Raw genomic sequence first — 18,661 nt, forward strand, 5'->3', positions numbered from 1 at the left:
CCTCGAAGAAATGCATCCCGATGACTGTGCGTGGCTGTGAGGTGCCTGCGCTCTCTCCGGTCCTGCCTCCAGTTCGGTTCCACTTCTCGGCTGCTGCTTTAAGACTGCAGAGCGCCCCAGCGGCCAGAGGCAGGGGAGGGGGTCCCCGCTCGCCTCCGCTCCGCTCGCTCCTCGCCCGCCCGCCCGCCCGCCCGCCTCCCAGCCAGGGAAGGTTAGCGAGGGATCAATGTGATTCGGGCCGCAGGAGAGGAAAGATGAGCCTGCCCGCCCGCCTGCTGCCTGGATGCGGAGGCTGACGGCCGACGCACCGGAGGCCGCTTGCTGCGCAGTCGGGGCGCCGGGCGCCCGGGATGAGCTCACGCCCGCGTCTGCGGCTCCGTCCACCTGCCGACCTGCCGGCGGCCCCCTGAGCTGACGGCGCACCTGGGCTGCAGCCCAGCCGGCCCGCTCTGGCCGCAGCGTTGGGCGCGGCGCCCGGGAGCAGGTGTGCAGGAGCGCGGTGCGCGGCGAGCGCAGCCCTCGCCCCGGAGCCCGGCCGCGCCGCGTGCCCGGGCGGCTCGGCAGCAGCGGCGGCGGCGGCGGCGGCGGGCGGGCGGCGGCCCCCGGGCGGGTGTAGAGCGAGCGGAGCCGGGCGGAGCGCGGGGGGCGAGGCCGGCGCGGCGCTCGCGGGAGGCCGGGGAGCAGCAGGGGCATGTGGATACTGGCTCTCTCCTTGTTCCAGAGCTTCGCGAATGGTGAGCCTTTCGGTTTGTGATGAATTTCATTTCTTGTATTGACCGGAGTGTGGGGGGATTGGATGCATGGGTGAAGTCTTTCCCTTTTCCTCCTCCATCTGGGTTGAAATTTGCAGGCTTTTATGTTTTAAAAATCTTATTTATATTTCTTCGGGGAGGAGAGGAGGCAGTGAAGAGAGGACGGGTGAAAAATTGCTCTGTAATCATTTAAAGGCGCTTACCTAGCAAGGTGACAGTTCCGAGCTAACTCCTGTACTAGATAGCTACCTCATTCAGAATAAACCAGGTTTGCTGAGAGGAAGAGAGACGGAAAGATCGCCAGTTTGACACACCACAGACTGCAAGGGACATGACATTCCAAGTGCAGGCAGGTGGAGGGGTCAGTTAAGAGCGTCTGCCTTCAGATTCAAAGCTTTTTGAGCTTTTAAAACATGTGCTTTAATTCTGCTGCAGTTCATCTCCAGCAGCACGAAAAGCCTTTAAGAAAGATCTGTCCTTCTACCACCACCACCCCGCTTCTTGGTACTACAGAATCCCCACAGCCATTTATGTAAAAATATGCACTGTAGGCACTGATAAGCATTACATCATCTGAAATGTTGACAGATTCTTTAAAACACCTGTATACTTGCAGAAATGAAATCAGTGACTATTGCAAATAGCATTCCTTTCCTCATGTCCATCCAATGTTATATCTTGAAATGCTTTCTTCCTGGGTATTTGAAAAGCTATTTCTCTTGACTGAGTCAGATCCAATTAGTAAGTGTGACTGCACCTTTGGTTGCCTGTCACCGCGTAAATATGAACTCGCATGTATGAATGGCTTCCTCTCATCTGGGAATGAGAGGAAATTGTCATCATTTGGCATTGCCTGGGAGTAGCTACAGCTTAAATTCCCATTTCAAATTTCGGAACACAAATCTGCATAAAATGTATGACTTGCTGACAGTTAAAATTAAACCATTAAGCAGAATCCCCTACCCAGGAGGGAGGGAGGGGGAGAGAGAGAAAGGAAGGAAATCTAGCCCTTACGAGAAAATACCAGAAGCCAAGGGGAGGCTGTAAGATTTTCCTGGAAGATGCACAGGGCAGCTCTGAGTGTTAGCTGCATATTCTTTGCCTACCAAGATAGTGCTTAAAGAATCAACACACCGACAGGCCAGAGGAAATGCATAAACTTTGTAAAATTTAAAAAAAAAAAAAAGATGACTAAGGAAAGGTAACACTGCAAGAAGGAAATCCTGAAATTAACATTAAAATGATACTTTGCTCTCTAATATAACCTAAAGCAAAGTGTTCAAAACTTTCATTTTGAGATTTCCTAGCAGGAAAGAATTGCAACAAGTTCTGACATGACACCCATCTTTCCCAGAGGGCACTATACCTCTTCTGCAGCCTCGCGGGAATTTACCTTGGGGGATAGATCTGCTTTAGCTAATGTGTGGTGATGCATCAGGAAAGTCGGCCCTTTATGCTGCTCTGCTAATGTGAACTCAGAGAAAATGTAAAAATGCTCACATACGTGTTCCAGCGCCACAAAGCATTGACGGCCTGTCTCACCTGTCAGGGCGTACATCTCTGGGCTTCTCAGAAGGGCCTGGGTTATGGGATGAAACGTAATTTCCACCCTATTGGGAAGTATGTATTTCAGGATGAGGAAAGAGGTCGTGATTCTGATTGTCAGTCAATTGGTATCTGTTTTACAGTTTCATAGTTATATATGACAGAAATAGGTCTGGTACAGTCTCTGAAACAGAGATGCTAAAATGTGTGACTATTTTTTTTTTTGAATCAGTTTTACTAAAATAATCATGATAGCCATATATAGTGAGAAAATTGTATAAAACCTCAAATAATCTACTCTGTGGAAAATACGTGCCAAGGCTATGTATGTGCATTTATACTGAGTCCTAGAGCATATTATCTTCTTATACCTTTTTCAGGACCCTTAAAATTGATTGATAACCACCACTACTGATACTATCATGAATACAGGTAGATTTCACAATATGAGACATAGACTGTACGTGCACATGAATATTTTACTTTGCTGTATTACGTGTTCTGATCCCATCTACCAGAGGGATATGGAATCTCATGTAAAAATGGCCCTCTCTTTATATGATGAAGCATTTAAAAAAAAAAAGGCCTGACTGTAGAGCTTTGGATTCTTTTTATTTGTGGGGGGAACTCGCTGTAAAGAGTTTTCAAGGAGTGATGTTCAGTGCATACTGTGGAAAGGATCATAAAATAGTCATGTCAAAATAAAATAAGAGTCCAGTTTGGAATGATGCCTGTTTATAGGACCATATTTCAAAAATGTGAAATTAAATGGTTCTTACCTATCTGAATGAGACTTGAAGAAAATTGAGAGATTTTTTTTTCAACCATGTCATATTTTGTTCTACCTTAATTTTGAAAAATTCCTGAATGTGTATGATAAAAAAATCTATGAATTCTAATAGCTACACTGACTATTGCTAGGCCTGAAACATCAAAACGTCTGACATGATAAAAAATATATAATTGTAAAAAATGATGCAGTTTGATATCTTGGGGTTCTCATAAAATAAGAAGCCCACAATGTATCTGCATTTTAACAGTAGACAACAGCGTTTTTCCTACTGATGTAATGGGATGTACATTTATTTCTTAATGAAAGCATGGTTGCTGGACAGGCTGCAGACAGGATTCAGGGTAAAACATAGAAGTCAGAGAACAGTCCCTTCATGGGCTGAATCCTTGAATGAATTGCCTCACCTGATCAGGTGCAGTCATCACGTCTAAAAGCAGTCAGCTTGTCCTGCAATGTTCTGGAAATACTCTCAGGGAGCTTCAGTTACTGTGCGAGGGAATGGGGGTCCCTCTATGTGCAGATATGTCTCACAGCCTTTCCTTGGGATGGAAACACACTGCATTGTGTTTTATCACAATTTCTTTGGGCTTTAACCCTGATGAGAGTATTCTAGTTCACAATTCTTGTTAAGAGCATAGGTGGGCCTAATGAGCAGATTTATTCTATCTAATACATTTTTGTTAGCATCCTTGATTTCTGTTGTTATGTACACAGAGGTCCCTGACATCATCCTTTCCTGAGCCGTGCAATTCTGGGCTTTGCCGCTTTGCCATTTTCAGGGAGCTTGTGGAGCTTAGAGAGGGCGGGTGTTGGGAGAGAGAAGGGTGCTCGTCAAAAAGAAAGTGGGCCGTGCAGCACCTTTCTGCATCCCCTGTCATCTCCACAGGGAATTACGTACCGCAAACTTATATTTTATTTAAATTTAGGAGCAGACATTTATGAGTGCAAATGCAGCTTCAGGGTTTTAAGGTGATCTTTATTTAATTCATGGAAATATGTGGAAGTAAAAAAAAAATGTTATCAGGTGACTAATTCCAGGGCTTGCTCCCCACTTCTCCCTCTCCTATTTTTATTAAGGAGATTTAAATTCCACCCCAGAATTATAGAGTTCATAAAAATTTTCTAGGTCTCTTAAGCTTGGGTGCCCCTACAAGATGCCCCGTGTAGGAAAACAAAATGCCATGCAGACCTTTATTAAATGCCAGCCGATCCTTCTCCACTTCTTACTCTCTCCTGAATGCCACTTTGGTGTGCCCGCAGTTTGTTGCTGTGCGTCAGTGACTCACTGGGCAGAACTGGTCCAATACAGCACGCTGATAGGGGAAAATAATTGTGACCAAGAAAAAAAAAAAAAAAAGCCAATCTAAATCCCTGATTCCTGGACCTCCATGTAGCTGTCAAAGTGTTTTATCACTGATGTGTCTGGGATGAGATGCAATGAGTATTTCATAAACTCAATGCAATGGGCATTGAAACTCCATGTAAAGGAGAGAGAAAAAACCAGGGAAGGTCATTTTATAAAGACCTAAGAACACTGCAGGAGACTGGAAATTTATGTTTGAAAAATAAAACGATGGATTTCTCCGTGGATGCATTTACAAAACGACGGCATCCAAATTTCACAAAATTAGCCGAATCCTACGGCTGAGATTATGAATGCGCCTCGTAAATAATTAACAGGCAGTGGAAATAATACAGTTAGCATTAGGTAGGGCAGAGCAGTCGGCAGCGCTTCCAGAGGCGAGCACTCGCGCGTTCTGGGTCCACTGGTTGTTTGGCGGGGCGGCCGGAGGCCCCGGGCGTTCGCAGGAGGGCGCTGTGTCTGGTTATTTTCTTGGCGCTGCGCTGCCGCGCACGCTGGCTCCTGGGACCAGCTCCATCGGCGGCCTGGGAGATGGTGAGGCGGTGCTATACCTTCACGTCAGTTGTGTCCCTGCCACAGGACACTAGTGGGCGGCAAACCTCACAAGACTGGTGCAGCCAGACTTCACGGGCAGAAGAAGTCGCCGCCTCCGAGCAGCGGTGCTCTCTGCGCGGCGCGGCGGCCGGAGGCTCTCCTCCCCGCGGCTTCTTAAGTTCGCCGGGCCCAGCCTCCCGGGTCCCGGAGTTCAGCCCAACAGGAGCCACGAATGCAAAGGCTACGGCCGGCGAGGCAGGGTCCGCCGTCTTTGTTTCCAGTTTTCCCCAGGAGGCCGGTGCTCCCAGCAATCTGTTGCAATCTCGAAGGTGCAGAGAAAGGGAAAGGCGGTGTCCGGGGCTGGTGGGCCCGCGGACCGTGCGTTCGCATCCCACCTTCCCTTCCCACTGGCTGGGGAGCCCGGCCCCGCGGGCGCCACCTCTTGGCGGAGGTGGCTGCTCGGAAGCAGCCCCGCGCCTGATTGGCTGACCTTCCAATGTCATTGCGGGAGGCCCAGCCCGCTTCGCCGCCGCTGCTGGGGATGGAGGTGAGGCTCCGCGCCGCTCCTCTGAGCTCCCCCGTCCATCCCCGCGGCCCGGGACCTCCTCCTGCGCCCCCAGACAAACCGAGCAGCACCTGTTCGCCTGGGCCAGGTGTTAATCCTTCACAGGCCACAGAGCCGGGCACAGAAATTCTCATTTTAAATTCTCATCTTCTCTTGCCCCCCCCATATTTATTACTTTTTTTTCTTTAATGTTTTGAAAATACGAAAACACTCAAAGTTGCGTTTCCCTTGTTGGATTTATGGGTTAAGATGAGGCAGGGGGAACGGAAGGTTCCAGCAGCCCGACTTGTACACACTGTGCAGTTCTGAATTCCTCGGCCGGTGGCACACCGTCCACCCAGGCGGCAGGAGGGCAGGCGCGCGGATAACCAGTTTTGGGTACAGAGGTTAGACAGCTTCTGATCGGGATATTCGGAAAGACTGGATTCAGAGACCTGCTCGCCGCAGATTAGATTCCTGCATGATCTGCCTCCCTAAAACCTTGGCCACTTCCTTGACAGTGTCTAGAGTAATCTGTAACTCTGTTTATTTGGTGCCTGTTTGGCAGGTGACTGCCTCCCTTACTGGATGGCAAGGTCGGAAGGTGAGGCTCCTGCCATGCCGGGGTGTGTCCTTCGCACAGAGCAAACTGCGGGCCGGGCAGGTGGAAACAGATGTTCACTGACTGACAGAAAGAAGGGACAGGATGATGGGCAGAGCCTTCCTCCCCTCCTTCGCCCCTTCCTCTCTCCCATCTGCCTCTGTCTCCTGCCTCTGTCTTATCCTTCCTTGCCGGGTTAGCTTGTCGTCTGCCCCGTCTCTGATTCTACTGTATAAACCATTGCGAGAAATGCACGTAAGCAGCAGTGTGCATTCCTTGGCCGCTGCCGTCTAGTCTGATGCACTGACTCCATGGCTGTGGAAATGCTCATTTTCTAGAAATGCTTCTGGGGGCATTTTCTTCTCTTTCCCAAAATGGATTCACATTTGGAGTACGTGATGGGACTTCACCACAGTTACGTAACAATGCTATAATTGCTTTAGGTGTTCTTTGTGACTTGGATTGGGTCAAATGTCACAGGAAATAAGTTAATAAATGCATTGGACCCCTTGTTCTCAAGCGTACGCTGCTAACTGGCACGATTTGAAAATCCTATACGAGGTGTAACACCCTGTCGTGTTCTGAAAGCCAGTCAGAAACATCACACCAACACATAAGTTTCCCTAGGGGTTCCTGGGAATTCGTTTCTTCATCAAAGAGCCTCCAAGGATATCAAAACAAAGCTCAGTTCCTTAGGCCTTAATCGTCTTTAAAAAAAATCACATTACTATTTTCTTAAGCATTTTGTTGATTAATGGGTGTCTGTCTCATCATTATCTTTTTTTTCTTATTTTCCAGCAGAACCAATTGTAAAAGTTGGTTCCTTCATCAAAGTAACATGAAAGGAATATGTTTTACCATTAAAATTGTGATTTGTATCAAATACGAGAATCAAATTAGGTGTCTTGGAGCTTACAGTATTTATCATCGTTCGATTTTTGGAGATCTGTCTTTATTCTATATTGTCAATACTTATTATTTTAAAAAAAATCATTCACTTGGGTTAATTTTTGGTCTTTAAGCTCCCTGGGTTACGGAAATACATATCACAGTGGAACAGAGAGGGATGAATGGAGCTGACCAGATAGACGATGAGATAAGAAGGAGGAAAGAGGCTACTACACAGAGAGACAGAATGACAGGGATTAATGAACCTCGCCTGCATCCCTATTTAAGTTATTTTTACGCAGAAGACAGTGAGTGAGATTTAAGAGTGAGCAAAGCAGTCCTATTTACAGAAAGACATTTTTAAATGCAGCGGCTGGGAAAGCGAAAAGATTGAAAACGTGAGATCACCTCCATACGAAATGCTGGCTTCCCCTACCTCCCCAGGACCATGGAGTTTTTTTTTTTTTTTTTTTTTTTTGGAGGAGAATAAAAGCATAACAGCCCTTGAGGAAATATTGAGAAATCGCTTCGAACTCTGCAGAATATTCTTGAAATGCTCTCAGGGCTTAAGTCCATGTCAGACTTGGGGAGGTGAGGGTGCGGAGCCAGTATCTGTAATATTGGGAAACTGGGCTTCGGTAGGTCTGAACAGAGGAATGAAGTGAAGGGAGCATGTTGAACTTGCAGGGCTGCCACAGATATTTACTTGGCAATAAGCATTGTCCTTCCTGAAGATACTCAACAGCACAGAGTGGGAGGGTGAATCTGCATGCACGTTTAGAATAGAGCAGTTACTAAGTGTTCACATTTAGGATCTTGTGATTATTATGCGTTCCTCTATAATTAAATTTTGGAGATTTAAAAAATTGTGGCATATGCTCTTCTAATTGGCCAGTCCAGTTGGGATAGGCAGTGTCCCCACAGGCTGCTTGATTGACGTAAATGTTCCTGGACAAAGAAAAATGAACACGCTTGCTCTTAGGAATGAAATAGTCTTCTTTCCTAGGACTGCATTTACTCAGTGTAACATTTTGGTTTTACTGGCCCCAAGTGCACCTTATTTTCTGTTAAGGGTCGAATCCTGGAATTTGTATGGAAATGCTGCTGGTGTACAGGCTGCACATCTGAACAAAAGCCAGACCGACCCCAAAGTATGATGCCGTGAAAAGCATTTTCCTTTTCTCTTGTGAACAACCATCTATGCAATGGGTTGTTGTGTAGCCAGTCTCCTTAGACCGTGGAACAGGCAGGTGTGATGAGGTGGTGGAAGGACATTTGAACTAATTTATTGCAGATTTTGATTCGTATGAGCCTTGCCTCTTTTAGTGTGAAAATGATGAACCAGGAAGCAGTTTTAAGCTTGGCTTTACACAAAACTTAAGCCATTCTTCTTCTTGTCCACTGTGCATAAATACTGAATACAGTGAAGACAGTTTATAGTTCTTTCTAGATACCTGAATCTCAAATTATTGGACGCTTGTGCAAAACAACAGTGGTAATAGCACTCCCAGTGAAGAGACTCTGATGACCTCAGGGTCCCCAGGGGCCTTCGGTATCCTCATGGGACTGAGTGATGGCTATGTTAAGTTGGGGTTAGAACCAGCACGAACGGGTGCATTGGATGCTGACTGAGGTGGCCTGTGTCACACCCTGCAGAGCCGTGTCATTTGAAATGGCTGATGGCAGTGGACACTCTTACCATTGATTCCTTTTCCTAATATTGAATAAAGCATTGATTTTTCTCACGAGACCTGCTTTTTCACTCATCGCATGGACTTCAGGACAATGGGAGAATTTTTACAATTATATTGTTACGGAAAGGCAAAGCATGAAGATAATTAGAACCACTGCAGTTTGCTGTGTTTTTAAATTTTACTCTTTTTTTTTTTCCTTTATGTAAAGACCTGAGCTCTACTGTGGAAGTTTTTGAGTAAACATACTTTCTCATCAGAGAAACTTGAGATTCATTTCTTCTCTCCACAGTCGCCCCACTGTGGCATAATTTGATCTTGAGTTCCCATAAGACACCGAAAACCCCAAGTCCCAGTCTGCTTAATTACAGTGTTTATTTCTTAATATTGGCTGTAGAGCCTTCTTAATAACCGATTTGTAGCTGCCAGCGTAGAAATAACAGTGCTCTGTAATATCACGTGTGAGACTTCAGGGATGATCTGAAGACCTCAACAACCACAACGTACTTTACTAGTCAAACGAGCACCTCCACGCTGTAGAGAGGGTGCAGTGGTGATTTTTATCACCCCTCCTGGAACTTGTCATGGCCGGTTCCTGCAAAGGGTAGCCATTTGTCTGTTTCATCGGCCAGTGAAAGGAAATGTGTGAAACGTATGAAAGGACCTCTAAGGTACAGAATTCTTCTTTCATAAATTATTCAGGCTGGTAAAGCCAAGGTTAGCAGGGGTCTGTCTGGTGCCTTGACATGGTAGCAGAAAGTGAATAGGATGGTTAATTACCAGACGTGTACATGCATATTACGACTCACCAAAATCAATAGCTATTAAATCTTTGGTGGCTACTGTTTTACTATAGGCTTGATGGACATTTACATGTAGAAACGTGGGTAGAAGCATTTTGACCTAGATGTGATCTTGGTATTTGTTTTGGGTAATTACTTTGATCAGTGGTCGGTTCATCTATGTCTTAGGAGATCTCCTATCACCAGCCACAACCCCCCCTGATTTGTAGTCGCAAGAGACCCCTTGGTCTTCCCCCACCCGCATGGCTCCATAGCCCCATAGCCCCATCACCCCATCGCTGGGGATGGGAAGGTGAGGATACACCGTAGGCCTCTGTGGTATCAGATGCTTGGAAGCCACGGAAGTTAAGGTTTATGGGAAGACCAAGCGTGGGGCGGGAGGAAGGAGCCACCCCACGTGAGGACAGCAGGAGTGTGAGGGGGAGGAAGGAGGGTGCATGCCGACTGGAGGCCGGTCTGTTGATGCCTTGAACCGTGTTCCATTTTACCGTGCCTCCGTCGGCACCTTCCAGTTAAGGATCAGGACCACTGGTTCTTAAAGCCCAGGTGGGCCGGGTCAGGGAGGAAGAAGCTAGGCATTTCCTGGAAGGCTTTTCACCTATGAGCCTCTCACAGGAGACTGGATGCTGGCATTGTATTGGGAATGGGCTGTAGCTTGCAGAGCTCCTGAAGTCTAATTCTGACCTGTGCCTTTGCCATCTTTTCCCTCCCCCATGGCTCCTTCAGCTTGACCGTGCGTACGGCTCGTGTGATCTTTTATATTGTTCGTTTTATAGTTGCCCAGCTCTGACCACCAGAGGGTCTGGTTCTGCAGCTCTGGGGTATGCATGGCTGAAGTATCTGTATTATTATTCTGATCCAGGTGGCATAAGCCAGCTCTGGATGGAACAAACTTGGAAAGAGGCTGCCCAGCCCCTGGCTGAGTTGAGGTAGAGGGGTCAGACAGTAGCTAGAACGTCAACCCCATAAAGCTTCATGTAGCCCCCAATGCGCTGTTGGGGAGCTCTATACTGAGTAGTGATTTATTGAGAGGGTGTATATATATATATGTATATATATATATATATATGCAGGGCTAGGGCTTCATTGAGTGCCACAAGGATTTGGGCAGATTTGGGGAACGTTGGTGGCAGAGGGGCTGGTAACAGGGAAGACCCTGAGTAGAGTGGGGTGTGATCCCAACCGGGGACTTCCAATTTGGACGCTAGTACATTGAGAATCACCTGTATATATATCTGTACAAATATCTATGCTTATTTGTATCCAAATGTATATAGGTGTGTGTATATACACATACATACACACACGTAATTTTTTCTTATTGTTTTAGCATATTTGATACCCAGGTTTATTGCTAGCACATGCTTTGCTGTTGGACTTCGGTCCTATTGTGTTTTCTCAAATCGACCCCTTCTTTGCTAGCAACTGGAGTCCTGGCAGAGAAGCCCTCTGAACCTTAATGTCACCACATTCCTCCCAGGCAGAGATCAATAGTGGGAAACTGTTTGGGTTATTATATTGGAAAAGCATAAGAGAGGCGCTAGGGCAGAACAGACAGGGCAGGAATACAGGTCTGTTTGCACCTTGAGGTTTTGCCTGGATGCCAACCTGGGAACGTTACACATGTCTTCTTTCCAATATCGGTGCACAAGTTCCTTCCAAAGCCAGGTATAAGGGGCTTGGGGATTGGGTTTACTTGGCCTCTGCACTTTTCTTTTAGGTAAATGACCCCAGGTGGACTGTATTTACATCATACGAAGTATTGTCGTTAATGCTAGGTTGTCATAAACAGAGAAAATGGCATATAAGGACATATATGCATTTTAGGCCTTGTAATATGTATGATAAAATTGAGGACAGTTATGAGTGGTGGAATAATCTTTTCAAAACACCACGTCCTTGATTTTTTGAACTAAAATAGACGTGAACGTGTGCTGGAGAGAGGCCTAAATTCAGAACCTTAAAAATAACTTTTTGTGTCCTGAGATCCTATTTTAGATCATATTAAAAATAACTTTCCCTCCTGGGCATCTGAAACAAGTTGGATGTTATAATCCTTGGGCGATTCTATTGTGATTCACTATAGAAATTATTCTTTCAGAGCGGCTGTTTTGATTTTTAGCTTTAGAAGAAACATGGTACGAAAGACACTGTGGGCTGACGAAATGTAATTCCTGCTTGCTCCTAAGTCCTTGAATTGGGGTAGACGCTATTTCTGTGCAGCAAAGAGCCCCTGCCCCTCTGTTCCTTTAGAAGGCGGGGAGGGCTTTGTGTTCAGAAGTCATAAGCGCCGCCAGAGGGGCTTTGCAGAAGAAGATACTCGTTTAAAATAGCTCACAATTCCTCTCTGATTTGGAGTATTCACGGCCTCTGCCACTTGGACAGACTGCTGTCTCTTAAATTTTATAGCAGACGAGGGCAGCCTTTTTCCATGTGTCCTCCATGGAAAGGTCATAAGTATTTCCACCAGCAAGCTTAATAACCTTTGAGAGATCTGTGAGTGATTGTAGATGGTTAAATACTTTCCTTAGAAAAATAGAAACGAGGGACTGTGGGACTCAGATTTATTATTAGAACAAATCACCTTAACCCACAGAAAATATTTATTGCATACTTATTAAGTGTTGAGTACTTTTCCCTTAGGTTTCCACCTCCCCATAAGAATGAATGTTATTAGGTACCGTCCGACTAATGGCCAAGGCAGTTTAAAGCAATGCGATGAATCTATTGGTAGCGGAGATGCATTTGTGAGAAACGGAGGGGATTTCTGTATTTATTCACTTGTCATCATTTACACCTTCCTCGCTCCCTCCTTAGGAACTGGGAGCAAATATCAGGGCTTCCACGCCTACAATGAGAGTGTAGGAAGAAAGTGATATTTCCCTGGGGTCTGGAGGCCTTCTATGCCTCTATTAATTTCCTAAGTCACAGGTGGTTTGCCCTGATGTGGGCAGGTGGAGGGACACTGCTGTGAGTCCCCAGCTGCTCAGGACACACTGAAGTCTGGAAGCAAGGGATGGTGTTCTTTCTGCCTGTGGGTATCCCCCTCAGGGGTTGCCTGTTGGAAGTCAGCTGTGTCTTTCTAGAAATCTCTGAATGGGGAGAGGCTGGTATTTATAATTATTTTTTCCAAATTGCACAAGCATAGGTGTTATGGGTTACTATAAAGCTCTAAACAAAGACATCAGATATAAAGTAAACTCCATGGAATTCCATGGAATTAGTATTAGAGGCTCATTATTTTTGGCAGATGGGAGTAAAAGACTCCTTCCCTCCTCTTATGATCTGATCATTTTTAGTGCTCCTGACAAACTGTGTTCTTCAGTTAAAACAGGATTCTAACCAGGGCAGCTCCACTCCCTCGGGGATATTGGGCAATATCTGGAAACATTTTGTTATCACAGTTCTGGGGCGAAGGGGATGCCCCCGGCATCACTGGTGGGTGGAGCCCCGGAATGCTACCCAGCATCCTGCAACACACAGGACAGCCCCCCGACGACAAATCAGTATCTGGTCCAAAATGTCCATAGTGCTGAGGTTGAGAAACACAAAGTTACATAGTTTAGAGCCACGCTGCTGCAAAAGGTAAGATTGGTTTTGTGCTTTTCTGTGGATGCTGGAGAGAAAGCAAAGATGTTTCTTCTGAATCTCAGTTGTAACTCCTTTGGCTGCAAAAACCATAGCTGTTGATGCTTGTTTAAGCTTTATTTACTATTTTTTTCCATGAACAAAAAGAAACAAATCCCCAATCTGTGTGTCTTCTTTTTCATCAGTCACTAAGAACACAGATACCAAGGTGTTCCTGGGTTCCTCCAGCCATTTTCCCCTCAAGTGATTCTGCTAATTAGTGCTTGATCAGATGGTTAAATTATACTTCGATGAACCCTGCGAGCTAACCGCTCGGAATGCATTTTCTTTCGCCTGGTTACTTTGTGCTCGAGTGCCCTACGCTGCAGGCCGACAGAGGCCTGCTCATCCTGAAGATGCTGATTTCTGTTTTCAAGGCAGTGCAAATCCTCTTTGTTGCCTGGCAAAGGGAGAGGGGGTATTGTGTCACTTGCTTTCCCAGGCAAAGGCTGGACGGCAGAGGCCCCTGGGAAATGGAAACCCTGGTTAGAAAGCACCCGTTATTTGAAGGTATTAGATGCAGAGAAACTCGGAGGAGGAAGCTGTGTGACTGCAAAGGGCGCCAGCCTTTTTCTCAGGGAGACTTCCCTGTTTGCATTTCTCTCTCGTTTCCACGTGTCCTGTGAACACAAGCCTCTTGTGTCTGTGGTAGTCCTGGAGGGGTGTCTCTGCGTTTATTTCAAGTGTGTATGTCCTTAAAAAAGGAGACCGCCATTTTGTTTTTGTTTGCCTTGTGTTGTAACACCATAGCTTAGGGTGGTTCTGTTCATCCCAGAGTTCACGTAGTGAGATTGTTTTTCCAAGAGGAGCACTTTAGTTTGGGTGACTCTGAGGTTTGTTGAGTTAAATGCTTATGAAATGCTCTCTGATATAAGAAAATTTCGAATGTGTGGGGAAGAACGTGAGTGAAAAATATGGATGGCAGTGTTGTTATTAATGGATTTCTACTCTACGGTAAAAGGTTGCCACGGCTCATTTTTGTGGTTCAGTGAGCTTAGCAATGATTGGATTTTTCTTTATACCCTTCGCTTTTTTTGCCCTTTACATTCATATAATGGGATAGTCTGGTTACCAGAAATGTGAGTATTTAGACTATGTATAGTGGTTTTTTTCCTATCAAAATGTGCATGTGTTTTGATATCGTTGGAACTTATGGCATCTTTCACTTAAGAACGGGCCAGCAGATGATACTATATATCACTGGTCCCCCATACCTCCCCCTAAGAACTGCTGGGCCATAAGAATTAATTAACATAGGGAGTAAATACCTGCTTAAATGTTCACATCCCCCTGCTCCAGAAACTGTGCAGTGTCATTTGAGAGAGTAGAATCTCTTGGTCTTCTTCGAAGAAAGAAATTTTGCTTGTAATTCTTCCCATATAAAAAGGATTAGAGGGGCTTCCCTGGTGGTGCAGTGGTTGAGAGTCCACCTGCTGATGCAGGGGATGCGGGTTCATGACCCGGTCCGGGAAGATCCCACATGCCGCGGAGCGGCTGGGCCCGTGAGCCATGGCCGCTGAGCCTGCGTGTCCGGAGCCTGTGCTCCGCAACGGGAGAGGCCACAGCAGTGAGAGGCTCGCGTACCGCAAAAAAAAAAAAAAAAAAGGGGTTAGAGTAAAAGGAAATGTACACATATTGAGCATCTACAGTGTGCAGGCACTTGGCTTATTATGTTACATGCAGCAGTTATGTTTATTAGTAATAATAGTGACGATCTGTCAATAATAATAGCTGACGTTATTTATTGCTAGATACGAGGTACTACTTTAAGTGTCCACGGTATTTCCTGTAATGCTTGAAGCTTTGTGGGAAGGTAGGTATTGTTATCACCATCGTAAAGAAGGTGAGATTAAGTGAGTGCTATGGACCCAACAGCTGTTAAAAGGCAGAATGAGGCCTAAGTCCATGTCTGTTTACAAACCCACACCGATATATGGCCTGCATTCATCCTCAAACAGTTGAATGAATACGTAGTTTTAATCTCAGTTTTTTTTTGCGCTACGCGGGCCTCTCAGTGTTGTGGCCTCTTCCATTGCGGAGCACAGGCTCCGGACGCGCAGGCTCAGCAGCCATGGCTCACGGGCCCAGCCGCTCCGCGGCACGTGGGATCTTCCCGGACCGGGGCACGAACCCGCGTCCCCTGCATCGGCAGGCGGACTCTCAACCACTGCGCCACCAGGGAAGCCCTCATCTCAGTTTTACAGAATTTGAGACCAGGGTCTGGAGATGCGGATCATCAGCCTGAGGTCAATGGGACCTGTGACTCGATCGCGGCATTTTGAGCCCATGTGGTCTCAAGTCACAGGTTTGCTTACTCCACATCAGTAGCGTCCCCAAATCTTCCAAACAAAGGCACGTTGATTCACTTGACTTTTTTAAACTTTGAAAATAATGACATTAAATTTGCTTTAAAGTTGAGCAATAAAGAGTTGTTCTGAGAAAGCAGCATGTCAGCTTTTAAGAATCAGTGTGTAAACTGGGAAAACTCATTTACTTTTCCTTGTCGACCCCCATTCACTTATTTGAGTTAAGTAAGTAGGAGACAGGTTAATTAACTTTTATCCACTTCAGTGGTGGAACTATTTCCTGGTATTATGTTCCATTGTTGGTGTGTTTAACAGTGAAATTGGAGGAGGATAACATTTATATTACATTCATATTACATGGTGGGGTCTTCCCCAACCCCCAAGTTTAAATCGTGTGTCTGTCTTTAAGTACATTTCTTATTTTTTGAATTTTATTTTATTTTATTTTTATACAGCAGGTTCTTATTACTTATCTATTTTATACATATTAGTGTATATATGTCAATCCCAATCTCCCAGTTCATCCCACCACCACCCCACCACCCCCGCTTTTCCCCTTTGGTGTTCATACGTTTGTTCTCTACATCTGTGTCTCTATTTCTGCCTTGCAAACCGGTTCATCTGTACCATTTTTCTAGATTCCACATATATGCGTTAATATACAATATTTGTTTTGCTCTTTCTGACTTACTTCACTCTGACAGTCACCAGGTCCATCCACATCTCTACAAATGACCCAATTTCATTCCTTTTTATGGCTGAGTAATATTCCATTGTATATATGTACCACATCTTCTTTATCCATTTGTCTGTCAGTGGGCATTTAGGTTGCTTCCATGACCTGGCTGTTGTAAATAGTGCTGTAATGAACATTTGGGTGCATGTGTCTTCTTTTTTTTTTTTTTTTTTTTGCGGTACGCGGGCCTCTCACTGTTGTGGCCTCTCCCGTTGTGGAGCACAGCCTCCGGACGTGCAGGCTCAGTGGCCATGTCTCGCAGGCCCAGCTGCTCCGCGGCATGTGAGATCTTCCTGGACCGGGGCACGAACCTGTGTCCCCTGCATCGGCAGGCGGACTCTCAACCACTGCGCCACCAGGGAAGCCCCACATGTGTCTTTTTGAATTATGGTTTTCTCAGGGTATATGCCCAGTAATGGGATTGCTGGGTCATATGGTAGTTCTATTTTTAGTGTTTTAAGGAACCTCCATACTGTTCTCCATAGTGGCTGTATCAATTTACATTCCCACCAACAGTGCAAGAGGGTTCCCTGCATTATATTTCATTTATCCTCAACTGAACACGATTTTCTCAATGCCAAAATATAGAATAAAAAATGTTGTTGCAATTGGGAATTGGAGACTGAAATTAGATGCGAGTTTCGCATCGGTTGAGGCTCTTGTGAAAAAGACACAAATCAGTTTTGTGCCTACGCATCTGAATCTTGTCATCGCAGCTGAATTATTTTACTGAAGTATCCACGGGACACATAGCTTGAAGAGTTTAGAAAATAATACTTAGACAGTCTTACTTCTTGAGCTTGAATGGAAGTTCTTATGCTAAGAGTAATACCTATGTGTGCATGCATGTGTGTGTGTGCACATATGTACCATGTGGTGGTAACATTCTTATTGTTCTCTGACATTTAGGTAATATGCAGACCACTTATGCACACATGACATATTTGTCTTCTGTGGAGTGTAGGAAATTCCACTGTCCAGGTGTGAGGAACCAGCTCTGTGAGCCCTCAGAGCTGGGATGGCCTAGGCTTCCCTTAGGTGGTGGTTGCGAGGTCATGGAGTTCTGTTTATTGTCTGGGTGACCTCCTTGCACTAAACACACTGCCTGGGGTTCATTAGTGTGAGGTTCTAGCAGAGTCATGGCCTGGATCCCCCATTAGACCCCTATTTTGGAATTTTCCTGCAATCCTGGCCAATTAGCCATGTCTTGAACCTTGGATTGTGGTCCCAAGGAGGGCCTGACTGAAGAGAGATTAAAAGATGTTTGGCATCTTCTCTACTGGCTAAGTAAGTAACCTGAAGTTTATGGCTACGAAGATGCCTACAGAGTCACTTTTTTATGGAGCGCTGAATGCATGTGACTATAATAACTGCTAATACTGATTGAGGTCTTAATATGTGCCAGGAACTGGGCTAAGTGCTTTATTGTATCATCTCATTTAATCCTCAAAAGAGTCTTCGAGATACTTGTTCATATTATCCTCATTTTACACTTGGGGGAAATCAAGTCTTGCAACGGTAAGGTAACTCTTCTAAAGTCGTAGATCCAGCTAGTGCTGAAGGCAGGCTTTGACCCTGGGCCATCTAGTTCCAGAACTTGGCTACCATGCAGTCCTCATCCACTGACAAGCTCCTGAGCACACACACTATTTTTTTTTAGCTAATTTATTAACTTATTTACTTATGTCTGAGTTGGGTCTTTGTTGCTATGCGTGGGCTTTCTCTAGCTGCGGCGAGAGGGGCTACTCTTCGTTGTGGTGCGTGGGCATCTCATGGCGGTGGCTTCTCTTGTTGTGGAGCACAGGCTCTAGGCACACAGGCTTCAGTAGTTGTGGCATGCAGGCTCAGTAGTTGTGGCTCGCGGGCTCTAGAGCGCAGGCTCAGTAGTTGTGGCGCACAGGGTTAGTTGCTCCGCGGCATGTGGGATCTTCCCGGACCAGGGCTCGAACCCGTGTCGCCTGCATTGGCAGGCAGATTCTTAACCACTGTGCCAACAGGGAAGCCCGCTCTTTTAAGTGGCAGTAGTTGTCTGGGGAGCTGGAAATATGAGTTATGCCAGAAAGTGGGAATGGGCCAGAGAGCAAACAATGCTTTCATCAGGGATTTTGAAGGAAGATGCTGGAAGAATGTGGCGGTGCAAGCACAGTTTTGGAAGTGTCAGGGTCGGTTTGTTTTAATCACCATATTTCTAGAATCTCGTTCCTGAGACCGGACACTCAGCCACCAAAATGTCACCAAGCACCTGCCGCCCGCCCCATGTTGCGAAGCACTGCTTACCTTCTCTTCCCAAGGTGCAGCGTGCGTCCTGTGTCCTGTGTCTACTTCCATGCTGTCTGGACTAAAAACTAAACCTTCCAAATTCCAGTGGACAATGCAAGGTGGCTACACTCTGTAGTGATCTCGGAACCTGTCTGTGCCTCAGCGGACGGCTGGCATTGCTGTGTGTCTTCGCTCCAGCAAGCTTCCGCTCTGACCCAT

The 18,661-nt window shown here is 45.9% G+C and overlaps 1 protein-coding gene across 2 annotated transcripts in view; it reads left to right on the forward strand.

The window, feature by feature from the left end:
* Positions 1-691: 691 nt before the first annotated feature.
* DSCAM (DS cell adhesion molecule) overlaps positions 692-18,661 on the forward strand; it is a gene marked incomplete at both ends in the record, with an annotated part of 750,196 nt that continues 732,226 nt past the window's right edge. For both annotated transcript variants that reach the window (XM_082839812.1, XM_082839811.1), the window contains one exon: positions 692-734. In XM_082839812.1, coding sequence (XP_082695938.1) covers positions 692-734 — 43 coding nt within the window. The remainder of the gene's footprint in view (positions 735-18,661) is intronic.

This window comes from Leucopleurus acutus (assembly GCF_964270905.1).
Source record: "Leucopleurus acutus genome assembly, chromosome: 5".
Lineage (NCBI taxonomy): Eukaryota > Metazoa > Chordata > Mammalia > Artiodactyla > Delphinidae > Leucopleurus > Leucopleurus acutus.